The sequence below is a fragment of the Mus caroli genome, chromosome 2, assembly GCF_900094665.2.
Source record: "Mus caroli chromosome 2, CAROLI_EIJ_v1.1, whole genome shotgun sequence".
In the NCBI taxonomy this organism is placed as follows: Eukaryota; Metazoa; Chordata; class Mammalia; order Rodentia; family Muridae; genus Mus; species Mus caroli.
In genome coordinates, this window is record NC_034571.1 from 170,211,137 (window position 1) to 170,229,726 (window position 18,590).

Consider the following 18,590-nt stretch of genomic DNA (forward strand, 5'->3'; position numbering starts at 1 on the left):
GCGGATTTCTGAGTTCGAGGCCAGCCTGGTCTACAAAGTGAGTTCCAGGACAGCCAGGGCTATACAGAGAAACCCTGTCTCGAAAAACCAAAAAAACAAAAAACAAAGAAGGGTAATGATGGCGATGCCTTTAATCCCAGCATTTGGGAGGCAAAGGCAGGTGGATCGCAGCGTTTGAGGTAAGCCTGGTCTATAGAGTTAGTTCCAGGACAGCCAGAGCTGCAGAGAAACCCTGTCTTGAAAAACCAAAAGATTGTCTAACACAAATGCTAAGTCACAAGGTTTGCTTGAGCCAAAACTTCTAGATGCCAGTGGGCAATCAAATCAGTTTAGTTAAAATCCCGCATCAAAGGCACACAAAATGTCTAAAAAGAGGTACCTGTGGGCAAGTCCAAGTTCAGGTCACAAGATCCACATAGTTCAAGGAGGAAATAGACTCTGGCATATTCAATCTCATATTCATTCTCTCTCCTCCCCCCTCCCTCCCCTCTCCCAAGTCCTGCTTGGGCCATGGAACTAAATGTTGTTTGTTTGTCTAACATGTTGACCAGCAGCCCAAGTGGTCAGATGAGGTAAGGAAATGTCTGGCAACATGCGGTTCAGGACAGGTGTCCTACCGGCAAGAAACAAACAACTATGAGATGGTTCATCTAGATAGGCAATCCTTAAACACTACAGTTTCAGCATGTATATGACTGAAGCATGACTTTAAGGTCATAAATGAGGACTTCCCACCTTGTGCTCCCAGGAACCATTTCCAATTTCCCAGGAAGGGCAGAGAGCTCAGAGAAGAGCAGAGATGCCACACACAAGGACAGCCCACTTCAACAAGCTATTCTATATGCTTAGGGACACCATCAGGTACTGCCAGACCTGACAACCAACCTGTCTGAGAGGTAGCCTGAACCACTGCCATATGGCTGCTTATAACGTGGTACTGAGGAACCTGGATATAAGCTGCATTTCATCTGAAGCCCTTCAATTCCACCCCAGAGGATTGCTACCGGTGAACTCTATACTCGCTCAGAAGCATGCCAAACCTCAGCCTCAAAGCACTTTAGGGGGTTTGCAGAGTGACAATGACATCTACCTAAAACTCTGATGTTTTTCTAGATGAGGACAGGAAATACCAAAAGGCAGATCTGTGCAAAATAGAAATTAGGAATACACTCTGAACAATGGAGTAGACTTTTTTACTGCCAAGGACTTATTTTTACAATACAGTGTACATGACAAATATATGGAGAAAACACATTCTGAGCCAAGGTTCCCATAGATCAAGGACAATGTCCAAAGACTCTGCAGTGGATGTCTACTACTTTTGGCTCCAGTTATATTTAGCAATTTACCTTCATATCTGACTGCTGGGTTGTGTGGTGGTTAAAAATTAGAAGAGTCCTCTGAGGAAGGTACAGAGAAGGAATGAACACTCAGCTAATGGTATGGACCAAGTGCTATGTGAGAGTGACATTGAACAGGGGTATTATGTGTACTAGATTGCCAGCTGACTCCACTCTACAAAACAAGGCATCACCCAACCCTCAACAAAGCCCCTCCATATAGCAGTATGGCCTGAAACTTCTCAGTGTTGTTTTGTTGTTGTTTCTGGTCACAAACAGGGAATTCAAAACCAGAGGTTCCAAAGACCCAATCTCTCTTGGCCTGACTACATTTCAGTTATTCCTGACACTCCAAGTATACACACCTGATGGTCTGAGAGCAGATATACCTGAAGACCACCTATTAACGTAACTCCCTAGTCATCACTCTGCAGCCTTACAGCTCTGGTGGCTTCTTTCCTCTTAAGGACACATTAGGCACACTCCCAACAGTGCATAAAAGTCATGTTATGTAATTACAAACTGATATGTCCCATAAATGAAGGNTTTCCCTAACCATTTGCCTACTAGCATCTTGAAATGCCAAGCCCTCTTCTATTTTGGGTGGTGTTAAACAGGGCAACAGTTACCCATTGCAACTGCTCAAGGGACTGGCATGTTTCTCTAGCCCCTATAGGTAGGAACAATAGTGGTGTTGGCTTAGGGCAGCAATGCCAGCAACAGGGACTGACCTTCATGATTGAATAGAACAATGAATGAATTTGTAAATCCTTATTCCATTCCCTACCCCAATACTGGGTTTTCAAAACCTGTGGCTTGGGCATACTGGACAAATGTCCTATTGAGCTACTGTTCCAATTGAAGAATTNACTTCACTTTTAACTATATAAAAATTACATAGCTGTAACTAATGAGAGACCCATCTTACTAATAGCACTTTACACTGTGGGCTGCTTTCTNTACTACTAGCTTTCTCTGCCCTCTCGTGGGGTAAGAAGGTATTGACCAACACTAAGGAGGAGGAAGGCATCTCTAGTCCTGTGGACTACAATTGGAAGCAAAGGTTGTCATGACCAGTTCTTTGTAATGGAAACAAAGCTGCTTCAAGTTTAATGGAGTAGGGAAGTAGAGTGCTCCGCATGGGAACCCAACTCTATTCTCACACCATGGGTCCATCAGTAAGGTTGCTATAGCTCTGCTGGTCACCAGGTGGCAGTAATGATCCACAAAGGCAGGAAAGAGAAAGGCATTAGGGGAACAAACCCTGCTCATGTGCCCCCAAGGTAGAACCCCACAACTAAATGAAGTTGAAACCTAATCAGGGACAGGATCCAGGTGCAGGGTAGGGGTCCACACCTATAGTCCCACCCATCCCAGTCATGCTGCCTGATGGCTGCTCTTAGAGGGCAGGCTGGCCCCATGCAGGTATCTCACCTCCAGAAGCCTAAGGGGAGTTGCTTGTTTTGAAGACAGTGATCAAGCAGCACCTTGAAACAAGGCCAGGTGCTGAATTCTGTTCCTCAGCTCTGGCTCATATAACTTAGGATTTCCCATTGCTTCACCATACCTCTTTCCAGTGAGGTGGCAGTGAAAATGTTTTTGCTGTTGCTTCCTAGACATGGTTAAGTATCTTCAAATAAATAATGTCCCTCTATCCACACCTCATGCACATGCCTGTAATCTCAGGATTCAGGAGGCTGAGGCAGGACTGAAAAAGGAAGGTGGCCGGGGCTGATATTGAAACCATCAAAAAAATTAATACTTATCTTTAAGAGAAGTTACCAATTTAGTTTTATATGTAAGAAAATGAGGCTTGGACAAAGCAGCACAGGCTACATCAGAGATGCTCCTCGAGTGCCCAGTGACTATGCATGTGACCCTGCAGAGGTCCACATCCAACTAGATGAAAATCTTTTCTTACTCATGTCCAGTATTTGACTTCCATCTTAATGCAGAGACCAACTCTTGCAAGTTATCTTAACCAATCACATAGGATCTTGAAATCTTCAGCTTAAATCATGTTGGATTGGTAATTTCTTACATTGTTAGTCACTGGAATGCAGTGTGGAGAGGGCCATGTGGGTATGTTCAATCTGCTCAGCTACGTGGAAGCTGAGCTGCTGTTTCTCAGATTCCCCCAAACATACCAGGTAAGGATGACTTGAGTCAAGTTCATTTTAACCATTATTTCTTTGTACCAAGTTATTACAACAATCTGTGTGCCTTCCTAGACCCTCCAGACCTAATGGGGCCAATGCTGGAGGTGCAGTGGATAACCAGGNGAAGAGAATGCAACCAGTTACCTTAGGTTCTTGCCGAGCTCTTCCAGGTTTGTGGCAAATCAGTGTTGCCCAAACCTTCTTTAAAGCAGCCAAGAATCTGACCTACGTTTACACTCTAACTTCTGGATACTAAGCATGTTAACTATGTGCANGTTGGTGTGTANCAGAAGCATTTTATCACTTTATACTAATGACTGTGGCAGGCATCTTCAGAGGAGACCTTTGCACTCTTGACATCAGCAATGCCATCAAAAGGATTTTCTTGGGAGTGTTAACTCTTTGATCCACAGCTCCTTAAGTTTACAGGAAGGTCATTCAGAGAGGTGAAGGACACAGGGACAGCTATAGGACTGGAGTATTCTTAGGGGCTCACTTTGCAGGTTCAAGTTAATGCTATGATCCAATTTTCTCAACAGTGGGCTTTTAAAAGACTTATAAAAAGCAAGATACCAAAAGAATGTAACCAACAACCTAGTAAGCTTTAGCTCTATGTATATTATTCAACGGCTGCCAAGTTTAACCCCCTCATTATCAATTTTGTCCCCCCCACCAAACTGGGAGGGGCTTGGTTAAGATGTGCAAAGCCGTTCTCCTACCCCCTTTATTGCCACTAACAACTATGAAGACAAATAAACGGCTCATGCAGCTGATAAAACACAGGCCCACCCCTAGCTGTAGGTTTCTAGTACCCGCCACAGGGCGCCTTCATGATCCCATGAAATGTGCTCCTGAAGCCCACACCTCAAGATGCCTGGGAAACCCCATGTTCTCCCTGCTCTACCACCCACCTGGTCGCCTGTGCAGGATGCAGTCACTCCCCAGGTTTGAGTTTGTAGGTGGATAGGGTTTTGCTTTAATTCCCTACAGCCCGATGAAATGTCATGTCAAGATCCATTCAAATACCAGTGTTTTAAGTCACTTGATGAGCCATTTAGTGAGTCCAAAATACTAATTATTGTGATTTTAAGTATAAATACTAAATTTTGTTTCAAAACTCTAATAACCCAAGAATATTTTAGGCAAGTGTTCAGCTCACTACCCTCCCCTGGCAATGGGAGGTGTCAGTGGAAATAAAACACAGAAGGATACAAAAACTGTAACAGCAATATCAGAATCTTTGGAAATTTAAAAAATGACAATTGTTTCTATAAATTAAGGAAACTGTACAGATATTCTAGAAAGAAAAAAAAATATAAATCAGAGGAACAACTGTTTGTGAAATCGAATCACCTGCATGTGGAGGAGTGGTTTCCTGTGCAGGGCAGCATGCTGCCTTGCCTGTATCCACCCAGAGGGCAGCAGCTCAGCTCAGCTCTGCCATGCAGTCTTCTCAGTGTACATGGTGAGCATCCACGCAGAATGTAGAAGTGTTTCCAGCACTGGCTTCACTTTGAGCTTCCCTCCCTCCCCTCCCACGTTGTGTATTCTGCACACAGGCAGTGGGGAGACAGGGCCAGAGTCCTTGGGACACAGTTGCATAGACTGTGTGGTGCCCTCCCACTGTGCAGAGGAAGAAGGATCAAAGGGGACTGGTCCCATTTGGATAGCAAGAGGCAGACAGGAGACACTGCTCCTNGCTGATGACGACACTCTCAATGTTAGGATGATATAATTTATGGGATTGGGGGGGGGGGTCAGAAGAAACTGGTCTAGAAACATGTCCCTGGTGCATGCTGTATTTTGAATGCTGATCATTTTTGAGATGCTGTTATGTTGGGAAGATTAATCAATTGTTAAGTTGTCCTACCCTCCTGCCCTGGAACCCATCAGCTCTACCTCCACTAAGGATTGAGTCAATTGTGAAGGACAAGGTGGGAGAAAGGTCAAAGAACCCTTGAGCATAAGAACTGGTCGCCTTGTTGACCCCCTGGGGGTCTCCCCCTCCCCCTCCTCATGGAAGGGAGACAGAAGACAGTACTCAGATTTTAGGTCCACTATGTTCCATCCTCCTCACCAATCCTCCAGTGCACAGGACTTTTTATGATGCCACACAAGGGATATACTTACCAGGGTCTGAAACTGAAACTAGAGATTTAACTGCTTCTAATGCGAGACCCTGAGTCAGAACTTCAAGTGCTGGTTTTCCATTCTGGGCACACAGATGAAGATGAACTGAGTTGTAATCAATCTTTAGCTCTCAGGGCTATGACTACACTCCCAGGTTTCTATCGTTTATTGTTAGGTCTACAGACACTTAAAGCACTTGAACCCTATACTTGGCAGGTTTTTCCCTATTCTAAGAGGTGGTACTTGGCTCTAAGTCTACTCATTAATTAGTTCACAATGCTGCTGTTGTAGAGCTGCTATAACTGAAAGAACGAACACCAGACCTCTCATCTGCAAACTACTCAACTGCCTAAAGTGCACTAAGGCCTGCCNCAATGCAGCAGAGCATGCTAATTTATTGCATTTCTTAGGTCTTTTACATTCCCTTTCCTCCCACTTGCCCTAGAGAAAGGTTCTTACTCTGCAACCACAGCTGGCCTAGAACTCACGATGTTCCTGTCTCAACTTCTCTAATGTTAGTCTAGGCCTACAACACCACGCACAATTGCATTCTCACTTTGTGAACCTACATGCAAAAGATCCTCCCCTAGTTAACTTGCTGAAAGGCTAACAAGAATGTGCCATGTTCATATTATTACAATTCAGGTCTCTTTAACCCTGTGATGCTTTAAAAAAAAAAAAAAGAAAAGATATAAAATGCACTAATGGGGTGGGGTGTAGATGTCAGTAGCGCTCCAATGCATGAAGTTCTGGGTTTGATCCCCAGCACCACATGCCTGTAATCCCAACGCACAGGAAACAGAGAAGGAAGATCAGCAGTTTCAGTTACCATGGCTAGAACTGCAGCTCAGCTGGTAGACTGCTGGTNCAACACTCTGAGTTCACACCCCACAACATACATCAAGTGTGTGCCTGTAAATTTCAGCATTCTTTACAGGTTGGGGGCAGGAGGACCCCCAGCTTTACAGAAAATTTAAGGCCAGCCTAGGCTATAAGACCCCCTTATCTGGGGCTGAGGGTGGGCAGAAATGGAACAAAACACTATCATGAGAACACAGATGATCACTTGAAACCACTGTACAAAAAGTAAGAAAGGTGTACCTTGTACAGCAGTGAAACAAGAATGGCTCCAAACTTAGTGATCTAATCTTGGGTTTCAAAAGTTTACTCAAACTATAAACACTGATTTGAAATCTGGGGCATCTACGAGTCTGGAAGCTACCACCCACAATTCTCACTTTGATGAGAATATTGCTGTAGGTGTATGGTCAGCATGATTACTCACCATGGGATCTGAGTAGCAAATGACCTTCAAAATTCAAACCTGTTTATGTAGGTGTGTAGTATGTGNAATAGACACAAATTGTCTACCTGTCCTTTCAAAAATGTCCTAACTCATGAAAAATCACTTTTGCTATAGAAGAGCAGTGGTGACCATGTGAAGAAAATAGGTAATGTGGAAAAACTCATGGTTTGTGCTGGGCTGTCCTGTGAGAAACTCATGTCCGTACTGAGCCTGGAGTCTGAACAGTGCACTGATGTTGTACCATCTTGTTGAGAGCAGTTCAAATACTTACCAAGGCCTAAAACTGAAATAAGAAATTGCCTCCAACACGAGGCCTACACAGCTCTTTAGGAACCACCCAGAGAAGCTCCACAGGCTAGGCAGGAACACCTGGGGTCCAGAGGCATCTTGGTATCTGCTTCTGGCTGGCAGTGAGCTGCTGGCTACTATCAGCATCAGAACACCCAGGACTCTGGTCCTAGACAGCCCCAGGCAGCCACCCAGATGATGGGAGGGGCCTGGGAAGCCAGCCTTTGGGTGATACGTACATTTACTCAATAGGGTGGGCGAGAGTGCAGTGGGCTTCTCTGGCTTCTCTGGCTTCACGGCGTTGTAGTTGTGGTCACTTGCCCAGGATGGTGTGCTGCTCTCACAGGCTGCCTCCTTCCCGGGAGTCTCACTCCTGGAAGCCAGCATCACTTTCTTCACTGGGTTTTCCCTTTTCTCTGACGCTAGTCTCTTGTGCACAGAAGAGATTTTAATCCCCACCTGGATAATCAGTGAAATCCCAATTATTAAGGTTTGAAGTGACACTTTTGCTTCAACAACCAATTAAAGACATATACACCTTTTATTTTAGAACCTGAAGACCCTTTAAGCCAAGCTAGATAGAACCATGTGATCTTTTTCATGGCTACAGCCACACATCAAAGAACCCTTAGCATTCTTTGTAACACCTGTGTAATGGGAAGGCTCAGATCTGTCTATAATGTAGCTGAGGCATGAACCAGCCAAGATAAAAGCATGAGCGCCTTCCNGCAAGGCAGTCAGACAAGCTGAAAACAAAGTGAAGGGGGCTGTGTGGGCACAAGGGCCAGTTTGAAGATCCAAAATAACAGTCCTGAAAAATAAAAACTATGTCACTTAGGCTTGGTGGTACAAGACTGTAATCCCAGCTGAGTGGGAGGCTAAGGGAATAAAATTCCAAGTTCAAGAACTGCCTGCACTACAGAATTGCCTTTAAAACAAAAGAAACACTCCCCCCCCCAAAGGGATATGTAAAAATCATAAGACTGTTTGCATGCTAGGCAGGCACTCTATCACTGACTTATCAAGGCACAGAGCCTTGCCTAGAACCTATGTCTGTCTAAATGTCAAGTGCACTTCGCACACAGCTGTGTGATATACATCCTGAAGTCATACTTCTTTTAAAAAGCCACATGGTTGCTTGCTTGTAGTATATTCATGTTAACTAATAATCCCTCAGTGAATAGGGGAAGAGGGAAGGAAAATATGATCTATATTTTCTGACAGCTGCTGTTCCGTGCATTGCTCAAGCAAACAAGACACCAGTCTATGAAGAGTCCTCTTAAACACTTCCTGTTTCAAGTAAGTATCCTGAAGGTGACTGTTGTCAGCTTACCTGAACACTGCATTTTGGAAGACTGAACTTTTCTGGCTTCGTCTTGACCTTTTCCTTGGGTTTTGTTTTTTGTTCTTTACCTGAACTTAGAAATCTCATGGTAGCTGCTGCGTGTTTGAGAATGCAGTCATTACTGCAATACACGGAGTCAGGCTGTGCTACACTGGAACACCCAGGGCCAATGCATTTAGGAGCACCAGGAGCCTCTACGACCTGCAGAACAAGACAGGCAACTTCAGACATCATGTGTGCAGACACTAGTGATCAGTGCTCACTGGTCATTGGTACTGAGACACTAGCAGGAATTTTTATTTGGTTGTTTTTTGAGAGAGGGTCTCACTATGTAATTCTGGCTGCCCAGAAACTTGATATGCAGACCAGGCCAGCCTTGAACTCAAGAGATTTGCCTGCTTCTGCCTCCTCAGTGCTGGGACTAAAGGTGCAAGGTGTACATCACTATGGCTGGCTCTAATAATAGTTTTATATGAATAAAAATGTATTTTTCATTTGTTAGCTGTGCATGATGACATAATCTTTAACACCATTCTAGCACATGGGAAGGGAAGGCAGGAGACTTCCAAAATTCAGGTCAGCCCAGGCTACATGGTAAGACCTATCTTTGTGAACTATACAANCCTATTTTCCTTGACTGCCCTGGCACACAAACTCTGCACATACGGGAACTTCAGATCTATATGCCCTCTAAAACATGTGCAGGTCCCAAATGAGGTAAGGGTAAGAGAGGAGCTAGAAATATGGCTCAGAGGATGCTTTAACAGAAGACCAGTCTGGTTGTTAGAACTCATGTCAGACAGCCCTGTCCTCTGAGGGCATCTACACTTCTGCACACTACTCCTCTAGACACATGTTAAAAATGAGCCACTTTTATTTATGAAAAAAATAGGGCAAAAAATGTAGACTTAGAGTTACAAATTTTCATTAAGATTTCTGTTACATATTGTGTGTGCATGTGTGCGTGCGTGTGCATACACCCGCAGGCTTGCACATGAATAGCTGGTACAGCTGGAGTCAGGACAACTTTCTGGAGTCAGTTCGCTCCTTTTACCATTTGAGATCTGAAGATTAAACTCAGATAATCAGATTTGATGGCCCATGCTNTTATACAATGAGCCATCTTGTGAGTCCAGGTAAAAATTCCTTTTTATAACTGTCAAGAAATTGAAATTCCTTTATATGTATGTGTGTCTTGCCTTCATGTCTGTCTGTCCATGCACAGAGGATATCAGACTGCCTGACACTTGAACTACAAATGANGATGAGAACCANGTGGGCACTATGAATTGAACCTAGTTCCTCTTGAATCTCTGAGCACGTCTCCAGCCCCTCAGAGGGAAATATATATATTGAACTCATACTGCCTTTAGAGGTTGGACTCCACCACCCCTAGCCTTCAAGTAAAAATTCTTAAAAGAGTAAATGTGCCATGCCCTAAGAGAGAAGAGATCCACTGTTAGTTTTGAAGAAAGGCAGCCTGTTTTTTTGTTTGTTGTTTTGTTTTGAGTGGTTTGGAGGGAGATTGCCAAAAGACACAGGATACATACATTTCAGAAAACTNGAGACTGTTTAGCTCTAAGTATATCAGGAAGACTGAACAGAACATATGTCTGACAGTNTGAGAGCTCCCAGTTTTCAGGATAAATATTTAAGATAGTCGCTTTTCTTCTACCAAATCTAAGTTTACACAGAATAAAATTCAGGCAATGTCTAACATACTGACTGGCAATAATAAAGGCATCAAACTGACAACTTCCTCCAGTAAATGGTGCTAGCAGCCACAGTGTGATGTCATTGTCACCTTTTCACCTTGCAGCACAGTGAGAACTAAGACAGTGCCAGTCTAGATTGTAGTTTCCCCAGACTCTCACCTGCTGGAGGTGCTGTGGGGGTTGGGGTCTGAAGTGAAGATGCACTTGGTGGCACCCTCCTGAGAAATGCAACACACCTGTTGACAGCAGGAGAAAGCTCTCCTGAGCAGCAAGACAGCTAGTCTCAGCTCATGGGAAATTTGACCGTTATGGCCCCATGGGATAACATAACTCAAGTAGGAAGAATGAAGAAAACATGAGTACCAGGCATGGAACAACTTAGGCCAGCATGCTAAGTAAGAGCAGAACACAGTGCACCTTTCTCTCAATAACTCTGCCAGCACTCAAAATATGTAACACCAAGAGCGTGTGAAAAGGTAGGTTTTTTNCTTCAAACTCAGTCAATAGTACTGTGGAGAAATGGATTTCCCCCTAAGGGACCATTAGAGCACAGTGCTGCTGGCACTAAGGAGGCTATGACGGAGCAGTCATAATTGACACCAACTGGAGTGGCAAGGTGTACCAGCAGCAGGATGTTCTCTTGCAGGGCGCAGGCCCGTACAGGTAACAGTAACTGCCCAGGAAAGCCCAACAGTCCTAAAGAGAAGGCACCTTCTTAGTATTGCTGTCTTCAGTAGCAGAAAGCCCTACATGTGTGCTTGCCATGGCAGACAGATACTCACAGGCTGGAATATCTTGAGTTTTTTCTTGCCGCTGGGGTTTGCCGCCTTCTCAATCCTACCCTTTATGCCCTGGTCTTCTCCGGACTTCTGCTCTACTGTCCCTATGCTTGTGCAGTCTGTGCCATCAGCACCCACAGGTCTGCACCCAGAGTCCTGCTCATCGGCGGCGCTACCNCTTGTCTCATCCTGCACTTGCAAAATGGTGCAATTTGGGCAGATGTAGTCTTCCCCATTCCTTTCCAGGAGCCGCCCTCGGGCCTCAGAAATACCCACACAGTCACCATGGAACCACTCTTCACACCGATCACAGCAGATCATAAACCTAAAATGGGAAGATTATGTGGTCACTGTCCAATAGATCACCAAGTCAAAACTTTTAGCATTCTCTTGTGAACAGCAAGCAAATAAAGTGAAAAGTGAGATCAGAACTAAAAACACCCAAGTGCCCTTGTTAGCAGCACTCCAAATCTGCTTCATCTTTATATATACATGAGCACACTGTAGCTGTCTGTAGACACACCAGAAGAGGGNACTGGATCCCGTTACTGATGGTTTTAAGCAACCACGTGGTTTCTGGGAGTTGAACTCAGGACCCCTGGAAGAACAGCGGTCCATGCTCTTAACTGCTGAGCTATCTCTCCACCCATCTTTCTTCTATTTACTTACTTTTAGAGACAGGTTTTCTCATGTCTTAAACTCCCTACGTAGCCAAAGATGATCTTGAATTTCTGATTCTCTTGCCTCTACTAAAAGCCGATTATAGGCATATACCACCTCTCAACTTTGTGAGACACCCAGGGCTTCATGCATGCTAAGCAAGCACTCTACCCAAGGAACAACATCCTTAGTCTTTCATCTTTTGGCTAGAACACTTTTAAGAGTGAACTAGAGGCTTCAGAGTATCTCCACTCAGCAATAGCAGCAGCAACTTCATCTCCTAACAATGCCACAGAGATGCCCCATCACCACCTGGCATCCAATTCAAAGGACCAGACTAGTTGTAGTTATGTCCTCTAACACTCTTATAGGATCTGTGGGACAACAGATGGTTCTCGCCTATCTACAGTGTCCACCGTTTACACATGGCTTGAGAGGCTGAGGCAGTGAGCTTTTCATCCCCGGCTGGACACACTGAGTGTATAGAACTGACCACACATGGCTGCCATGGTAGAGAGCAGCTCTAGGCAGTCCACGTGCATGCACTCCTTTTGTTTCTTTTTTCAGCTTCATTCATCTTTTCTTAATAAGCCAACTGCTTGTTTGGCATCAAAGCAAATGGCAGTCCTCTCACTGTCTCCATCCCTTGGTTCTCTACCAGCTCCCTCCCTCAACCTACCTGTTGTTGTGAGGCTGGCGGCAGATGCAGTACAGGGCATTGGGGTCGTAAACCTCACACTCAGGCTTTGGTTTGCCCGCTTCCCTGGGGTTTTCCTCTGTATTTCCCTGAGTAGCCTTCCCTTCCAACTGATTTTCTAGGTCATCTGTCTCTGGCTGGGACACTGGTCCCTGACTAGCCTCAGGCTCCTGCTTACAGAGAGGTATGTCCTGCTCGGCACTGCCTATTTGGACACTCCCAGTTTCGGCAGAATCTTCCTCTCTGCGCTTCTTCCTCAGGCGATTCTGACCGCCTCTCAGGGACCTCTCCACAGGTTCTTGCTCTCGCTTTCTCCGAAGGCGGTTCTGAAGTTCCTTCAACGTAAGGCCATCACTGTCACTGTCAGAGGTGTCTTCATCCTCATCACCTCCTTTTGCCTTTTCAGAAGAGGCAGGATGTTCTTTCCCTAAGGAGTCAGATACAGGGCCACTTCTGATCTCAGAACTGCTTTCAACGCTCCCCTCAGAAGCTGTCTCCACATCAGTGACTGTGGAGGATGTGGGCTCACTGGAATCCTCCAAGGACACTGGCACATTCTTTTTCCCTCGGCGCCGAACCGTGGTAAGAAACTCTTCTACCCTCTCAGTACGCTTTGGTTGCCGTCCACTGCGGCGCAGGGAGAGGTTATGCTGCTGTGGTTGCTGCTCACTGGGGTCCACCTCCGTGTCTCCTGCACCCTCACGTTTGGCAATCGTGGTTCTTCGAAAACCCCAGGTTTTCCTGAACTCCTTACTGGTGGGTTTGATAGCCTTGGGTGCTTCCTCATTGCTCAGGTGCCCTTTATCATCCATACCTAATGACAAAAGGCAATCACATGTGACTAACAACCTACCACAGCACCATACCATGTGGTCTTGGAATGCACACCAGGGGCACTGAGTGGGTGCCCTTACAAAGGGTTACGGTAAGATAGGGTTTCTGACAGGAGCAGAGCGGCACATGAGCTAGATGCTTCTTCTGACCACTGTGTTCTATGCTGTCTGGGAGACGATGTGAGCTAACTAAGAAGAGACTCTAAGTTACTCAGTGTATGTTCTGCAGAAAATCATCCAGTCAAGAATAAACATATGCAAAATGGGTAGGAAACTATGACATGAGGGCAGTCCAGCAGCATAAAAACACATTCAGACAGTGAGGCCAACAGACAAGCGAGTGGTGCTAAGCCACACAATTCTTACGGCATTGTGTAGAGTCAAGCTGTCCATGACCACCAGGGAGCAAGGGCACATGATGTGTGCCACCTCTGGGCCTGCCCCACAGGAAGTCTGGCCAAGCGTGTCCGGGGCTCTGGTGCTGCCTTTTGTATTCTCGTCCAAAGCCTGGACTGGGAGACTGTGTTCCACACTGAGCCAACTGAGCATGGAGTCCTACTGTGGACACCAAGTAAAAAGAACAGCTGCCAGACTCCTGGAGATAGCTGACTCCACTGCATTGATCTAAACAACAGCTTCAAGGCATATTACCATCCAAGTGTGCCCATGTCTCTGTTTCCCTAGGGTCTTGCTACTATTATAGGGCAAAGGTCAGCTTTAGAATTGTAGCGATCCTTATTATGCCTTAGCATCCCAAGCACCGAGATTTACAAGGACCACCACACCCACNTCTTTCACTTTCTTTTTAAAAGATGAAATCTTCATTCTTGTTCAAAACTGGAAAGAGAGTATACCTTGAGAATTCTTTTCCTGGCTGTCCAGGCTTTAATTGCATTTAAATGCTAGTAATGGACGAGTTTACTGCATGTTCCATNTTAGGAGGAAACTGGCATAAAAACAAAAACCCTAAAAACACAAAACACAGAAAACTGACAATTCTCAGTACCCTAAATACTGATTTTTCTCCTAACAGTTCAGTAAATAACTGTCACTCAGCTACAGAGCCTGAGCCTGCCTAGCACTTATCCACCTACCACCCTGTAACCTTGGTCTTCAGGTCATCTGAAGNTGCTGAGACAAGAACCACTTCCTTGGTCACCTCCTCTCCAATGGTAAGAGAGAGAATCCAACCAACTGAGGTACCAACAGTGGTTCTTGAGTCACAGTGCAACTAACTCCTCAGACTGCCTGGACAGACAGACCAAGGACAGACACAATGGCCTAGAGCTCATGAAGCTGAGGTTTGCTCCATTTTCTTTTCTTTATTGTTTTAGAGACAGGATCCCACCCTGTAATTGACTGGCCTAGAACTTGTTATATAGACTAGGCTGGCCAGAACTCAGATCTGCCTGCCTCTGCCTTCCACTGCTGGGATTAAAGGTATCACCACCATTCCCACCTGGTGTGTTCCTTTAAACACACACGGCTGGGGCTGGAGAGATGTTCATCAATTAAAAACACTGACTGATCTCTAGGATCTGGGCTTGCTTGGTTCCCAGCACTCATAGAGAGCCAACAGCTATCACTCCTGCCTCAGTCTCTCTGTGTTCTATGGGTACTGCATACACATGATGTAGTCATGTATGCAGGTAAAATGTCCGCACACATGTTAAAATTTTTAAAAAGAAAATAAATACAACAGCTGAGAAAATATCAAACTGTAACTACTATAACAGCGTCTTCATTTTAGTTAGAAAATTTGCTGTTTTGGCAAAACAAGTTTTGTACCACAACAATGTTTTTAAATTAAGCTCCCATTTTACCACTGAGCCATACTCTAGACACAGGCTGCAGCAAGACAGCTACAGCCTAATTTCAGGCAATATTGTATCTCTACTCAAGGGTACAGCCTGGGGGGCCACACTACCCAGCCTTCCTGGCAATTATTCCACACCCAGANCTCAAGAGGCAAGGCCACATTTCCTCTACAAAGTTGTTTTCTCATTAGACAGAAACTATTACATACTTCAAGATATATACACTGATTAAATAGCTAAAGTNAAAAAGAAAAATGAGTTAACATTTTTAACAATGGTCATTCATTTAAAAAAGCTATGCTAAATTCTGATACTTTAGATTATTAAAAATAAATATAAGTGTTACATTATACTCACTTCTTTATACAAATGCCACTTACCTGTCCCAAAACTGAAAGCTTGGAAACCTTTGGCTGAAAATCCTACATAAAATTATAGACCTGGGGCCAGGTCAAGCAGACTGCCAAGCCTCACCCCACTGTTGTCAGTCACAGTTCATCAATGAGAAGATTCCGGAGCTTCGAACAACCAAAGGGACAGTGGGGACTGCCTCTTAACCAAGCTCCTGTAGGGAAGGAAAAACATAATACAGATCTTAAGCAACTGTGACTAAACCATACGCCAACAAGAAAAAGCAAATTCTACTCAATCTATTCTCAGAGTGACCTAGAAAGCTGTCTGGGAGTAGAGAGGCAGTGNCACGAGTGCCCTCTCAGGTGCCAGGCAGGCAGATGCACAGGGGAGGCAGAGGAGAAGGGGCAACAGCTGCTTCTGTAGTCAGTAAGAACCTATCATGAAGCAGACCTAGCACACAGACACCCAACAGTGANTGGAGAAACACAAAAAGTGGAAAGGTTGAATAACAAAATTATGTAATTTTTAAAAAATCTTAGTAGTGTAGAAGTATCATAAGTTAATTTAAAATCTAAGAAATTTAGAGAATTTATATTCACTAAACATCAATATGATGTGGTTATTTATGTATATTTGAGAGCCAGGCATGGTGGCACATTATTTGTAATCCCAGTGCTCAGAGGCTGAAGCAGGCAGAAGCTGAGGATGAGGCCAGTCTGGGCTACACAAGGAGACTCTGTCTCAATCATATATAAATTTCACCCACTCTTCCTGGTAAGGTCCTAACTAATGACACTGTTCCCAGGCCATATTTCAAAAAGGCAAACATCTTCTGTGCTCCCACAAGAAACAAAAACCAAACAAATCCAACAAGCCTCTTCCTCTTTAGGATAATCACAATCTAACACCCTCTCCAGATGTCTTTGTTTCAAGCCAGGGCTTTTAAACCACAAGGGCCAGAGCCAGCAATTCTGAGCAGAACCCACCTCTTACTTCCTCTCTCTGCTCGGCTCCAACTGCCTTCCAGCTAACTGTGGTCTCCCTAGTAACCCAAGACAAAGGGTGAACATTCCATGTATCCTTAAAGTGACAAAGACCTTTTTAGACCTTATGTCTACTAATGTCACCTCCACAAGGGGGTCATTCTAGTTTCTATCACATGGAAAGCTAGCCACCTAAAGACAATTTCAAGAGTTCAGAAACTATTGGCTGGGCCGGGCCACAGGAACTGGGTTGGATCTATATAACACTTAAGAAACTAAATAGACAGCAAGCCAGTAAATTAGAAATTACTTGGAAAAGTAAATGGGGCACAAACAAACACCTACCTATTAAGAAACAAAAAACAAGCAATAACCTCAGGAATGAAAATCATTTAAAAAAAAAATCACCTTATAGAAACTGGAACGTTGACTCAGCAATTAAGAGCACAATGTTGCTCTTGCAGAGGACCTGGGTTTGGTCCCCGGCACCCCACATGCCATCCATAATTCCAGTTTCAGGATATCCTCAGGAAATATAACACCCTCATCTGACCTCTGCAGGCAACAGGCACATATGTGATACAGCAACATACATGCAGGCAAAACACTCATACATAAAATAAAATAACCTAGAAAAAAACCCCAATTTTTAAAAGATTCAATTTATAGATGGGAATGTAGCTCACTAGTAGTGTCTAACTAGCATGGATTGAATCCCCAACACCGAAGTGAAAAATACACGTTAACCTGAAAAATGAACATGTTTCTAAGGATTTGGAATAGTCTTGAATATTATTAAGTAAAAATGCAGTTATTTCTTCTAAGTAGAATGAGACAGAAGACATCTGTAAAAGATTTTCTGTATTTGCAAAATTTTTCATAACTCTGCCAATGCAAAAACTAATAAGAATCCAGTGTCTATGAAAACAAAAGTACAAAGTAAAACATATGCATAAGGTGTAAGTCAAGTGCAGTGTGTGGCCTGGCACCATGGCTGGCACCTGTCTGGCACGCATGAGGCCCTGGGTGCCAAGCCTAGCACCAGTAAAGAGTAAGTTAAAAGAATACTTTTTTGTTTGNTTGGTTGGTTTTTTCCAAGACCGAGTTTCTCTCTATAGCCCTGGCTGTCCTGGAACTCACACTGCAGACCAGGCTGGCCTCGAACTCAGAAATCCGCCTGCCTCTGCCTCCCAAATGCTGAGATTAAAGGCATGCACCACCACTGCCCGGCTGAAATTATGTTACATTTCTAACCCAAATTAGTATGTCATTATACAGCACAGTTCATACAAAAAGTGGTCATGAAATTACAATCATGTAATATTAATTATCAACTCCCTAAAGAAGAAAAAAGTGGCCATTTCAGAGTGTACCGAGGTAATGATTAACTTTCTGCATTTCTAAGAGTATCTTTCTGCAAGATCTCTTGTCAGTCTCTGGACAGGATCTGATTATAGTCCAAGTTTACGTGGAGCTCGTGGCAATCTTACTGCCTTTCGCCCCTTCTGAATGTTGGAATTAAAGGTGTAAGTCACTGCACTAGACAGTATAAAAGGTAGTTTTCCCCTCCTCTCAATAAAAATCCATTAATTCCTATTAACCAGAAGTCCAGACTGTATAATGAAATCTCAGTATTAAAATCTTATGCANGGTCTTGAAGGATGGCTCAGTGGGTAAGAGCACTTGCTTTGTAAGCATGAGGACCCAAGTTCAAATCCCTAGCACCCATATTAAAGCTTGGCTGTGGTAACCTCAACATTGGAGAACTCCAAAAGGCAGGCCCTGAGCACTGGATGGCCATAAACAGTTTGCCTATCCCGAGCCTTTAGTTCAGAGATCCTGTCTCAAGGAAGTAATGTAGAAAGCAATAAAAGAGAAAGACANAGAATGTCAGCACACAGGTGTGCACATTCACATGCACATATCACAGACATACAACACACACAGCTTAAAGCCAAGTGCGAGGATACACTCGTATAACCTAAATACTCAGGAAGCAGAGACAGGAGCGCAGGAAATCCAATCAACAACCTAGGCTACACTAATGAGGTTCTTGTCTCCAAAAAAAAAAAGAGCTACTATTTCTCAAAGACAATGACAACTACATGCTTAAGAGTGACATCAGAGCTGTGGACACTTTGCCCCTTCTTAGAATTGGGAACAAAACACCCATGGAAGGAGTTA

General features: G+C 44.3%; 1 protein-coding gene across 1 annotated transcript in view; it reads right to left on the minus strand.

Moving 5' to 3' along the window:
* The window catches only part of Dido1 (death inducer-obliterator 1), a 45,518-nt gene that overhangs the window by 18,512 nt on the left and 8,416 nt on the right, over window positions 1-18,590 (minus strand). The window contains exons 2-6 of the mRNA XM_029468669.1: window positions 15,450-15,634; window positions 12,402-13,233; window positions 11,066-11,387; window positions 8,557-8,769; window positions 7,463-7,682 (exon numbers count right to left, since the gene is read on the minus strand). Coding sequence (XP_029324529.1) covers window positions 7,463-7,682; window positions 8,557-8,769; window positions 11,066-11,387; window positions 12,402-13,231 — 1,585 coding nt within the window. The 5' untranslated portion in view covers window positions 13,232-13,233; window positions 15,450-15,634. The remainder of the gene's footprint in view (window positions 1-7,462; window positions 7,683-8,556; window positions 8,770-11,065; window positions 11,388-12,401; window positions 13,234-15,449; window positions 15,635-18,590) is intronic.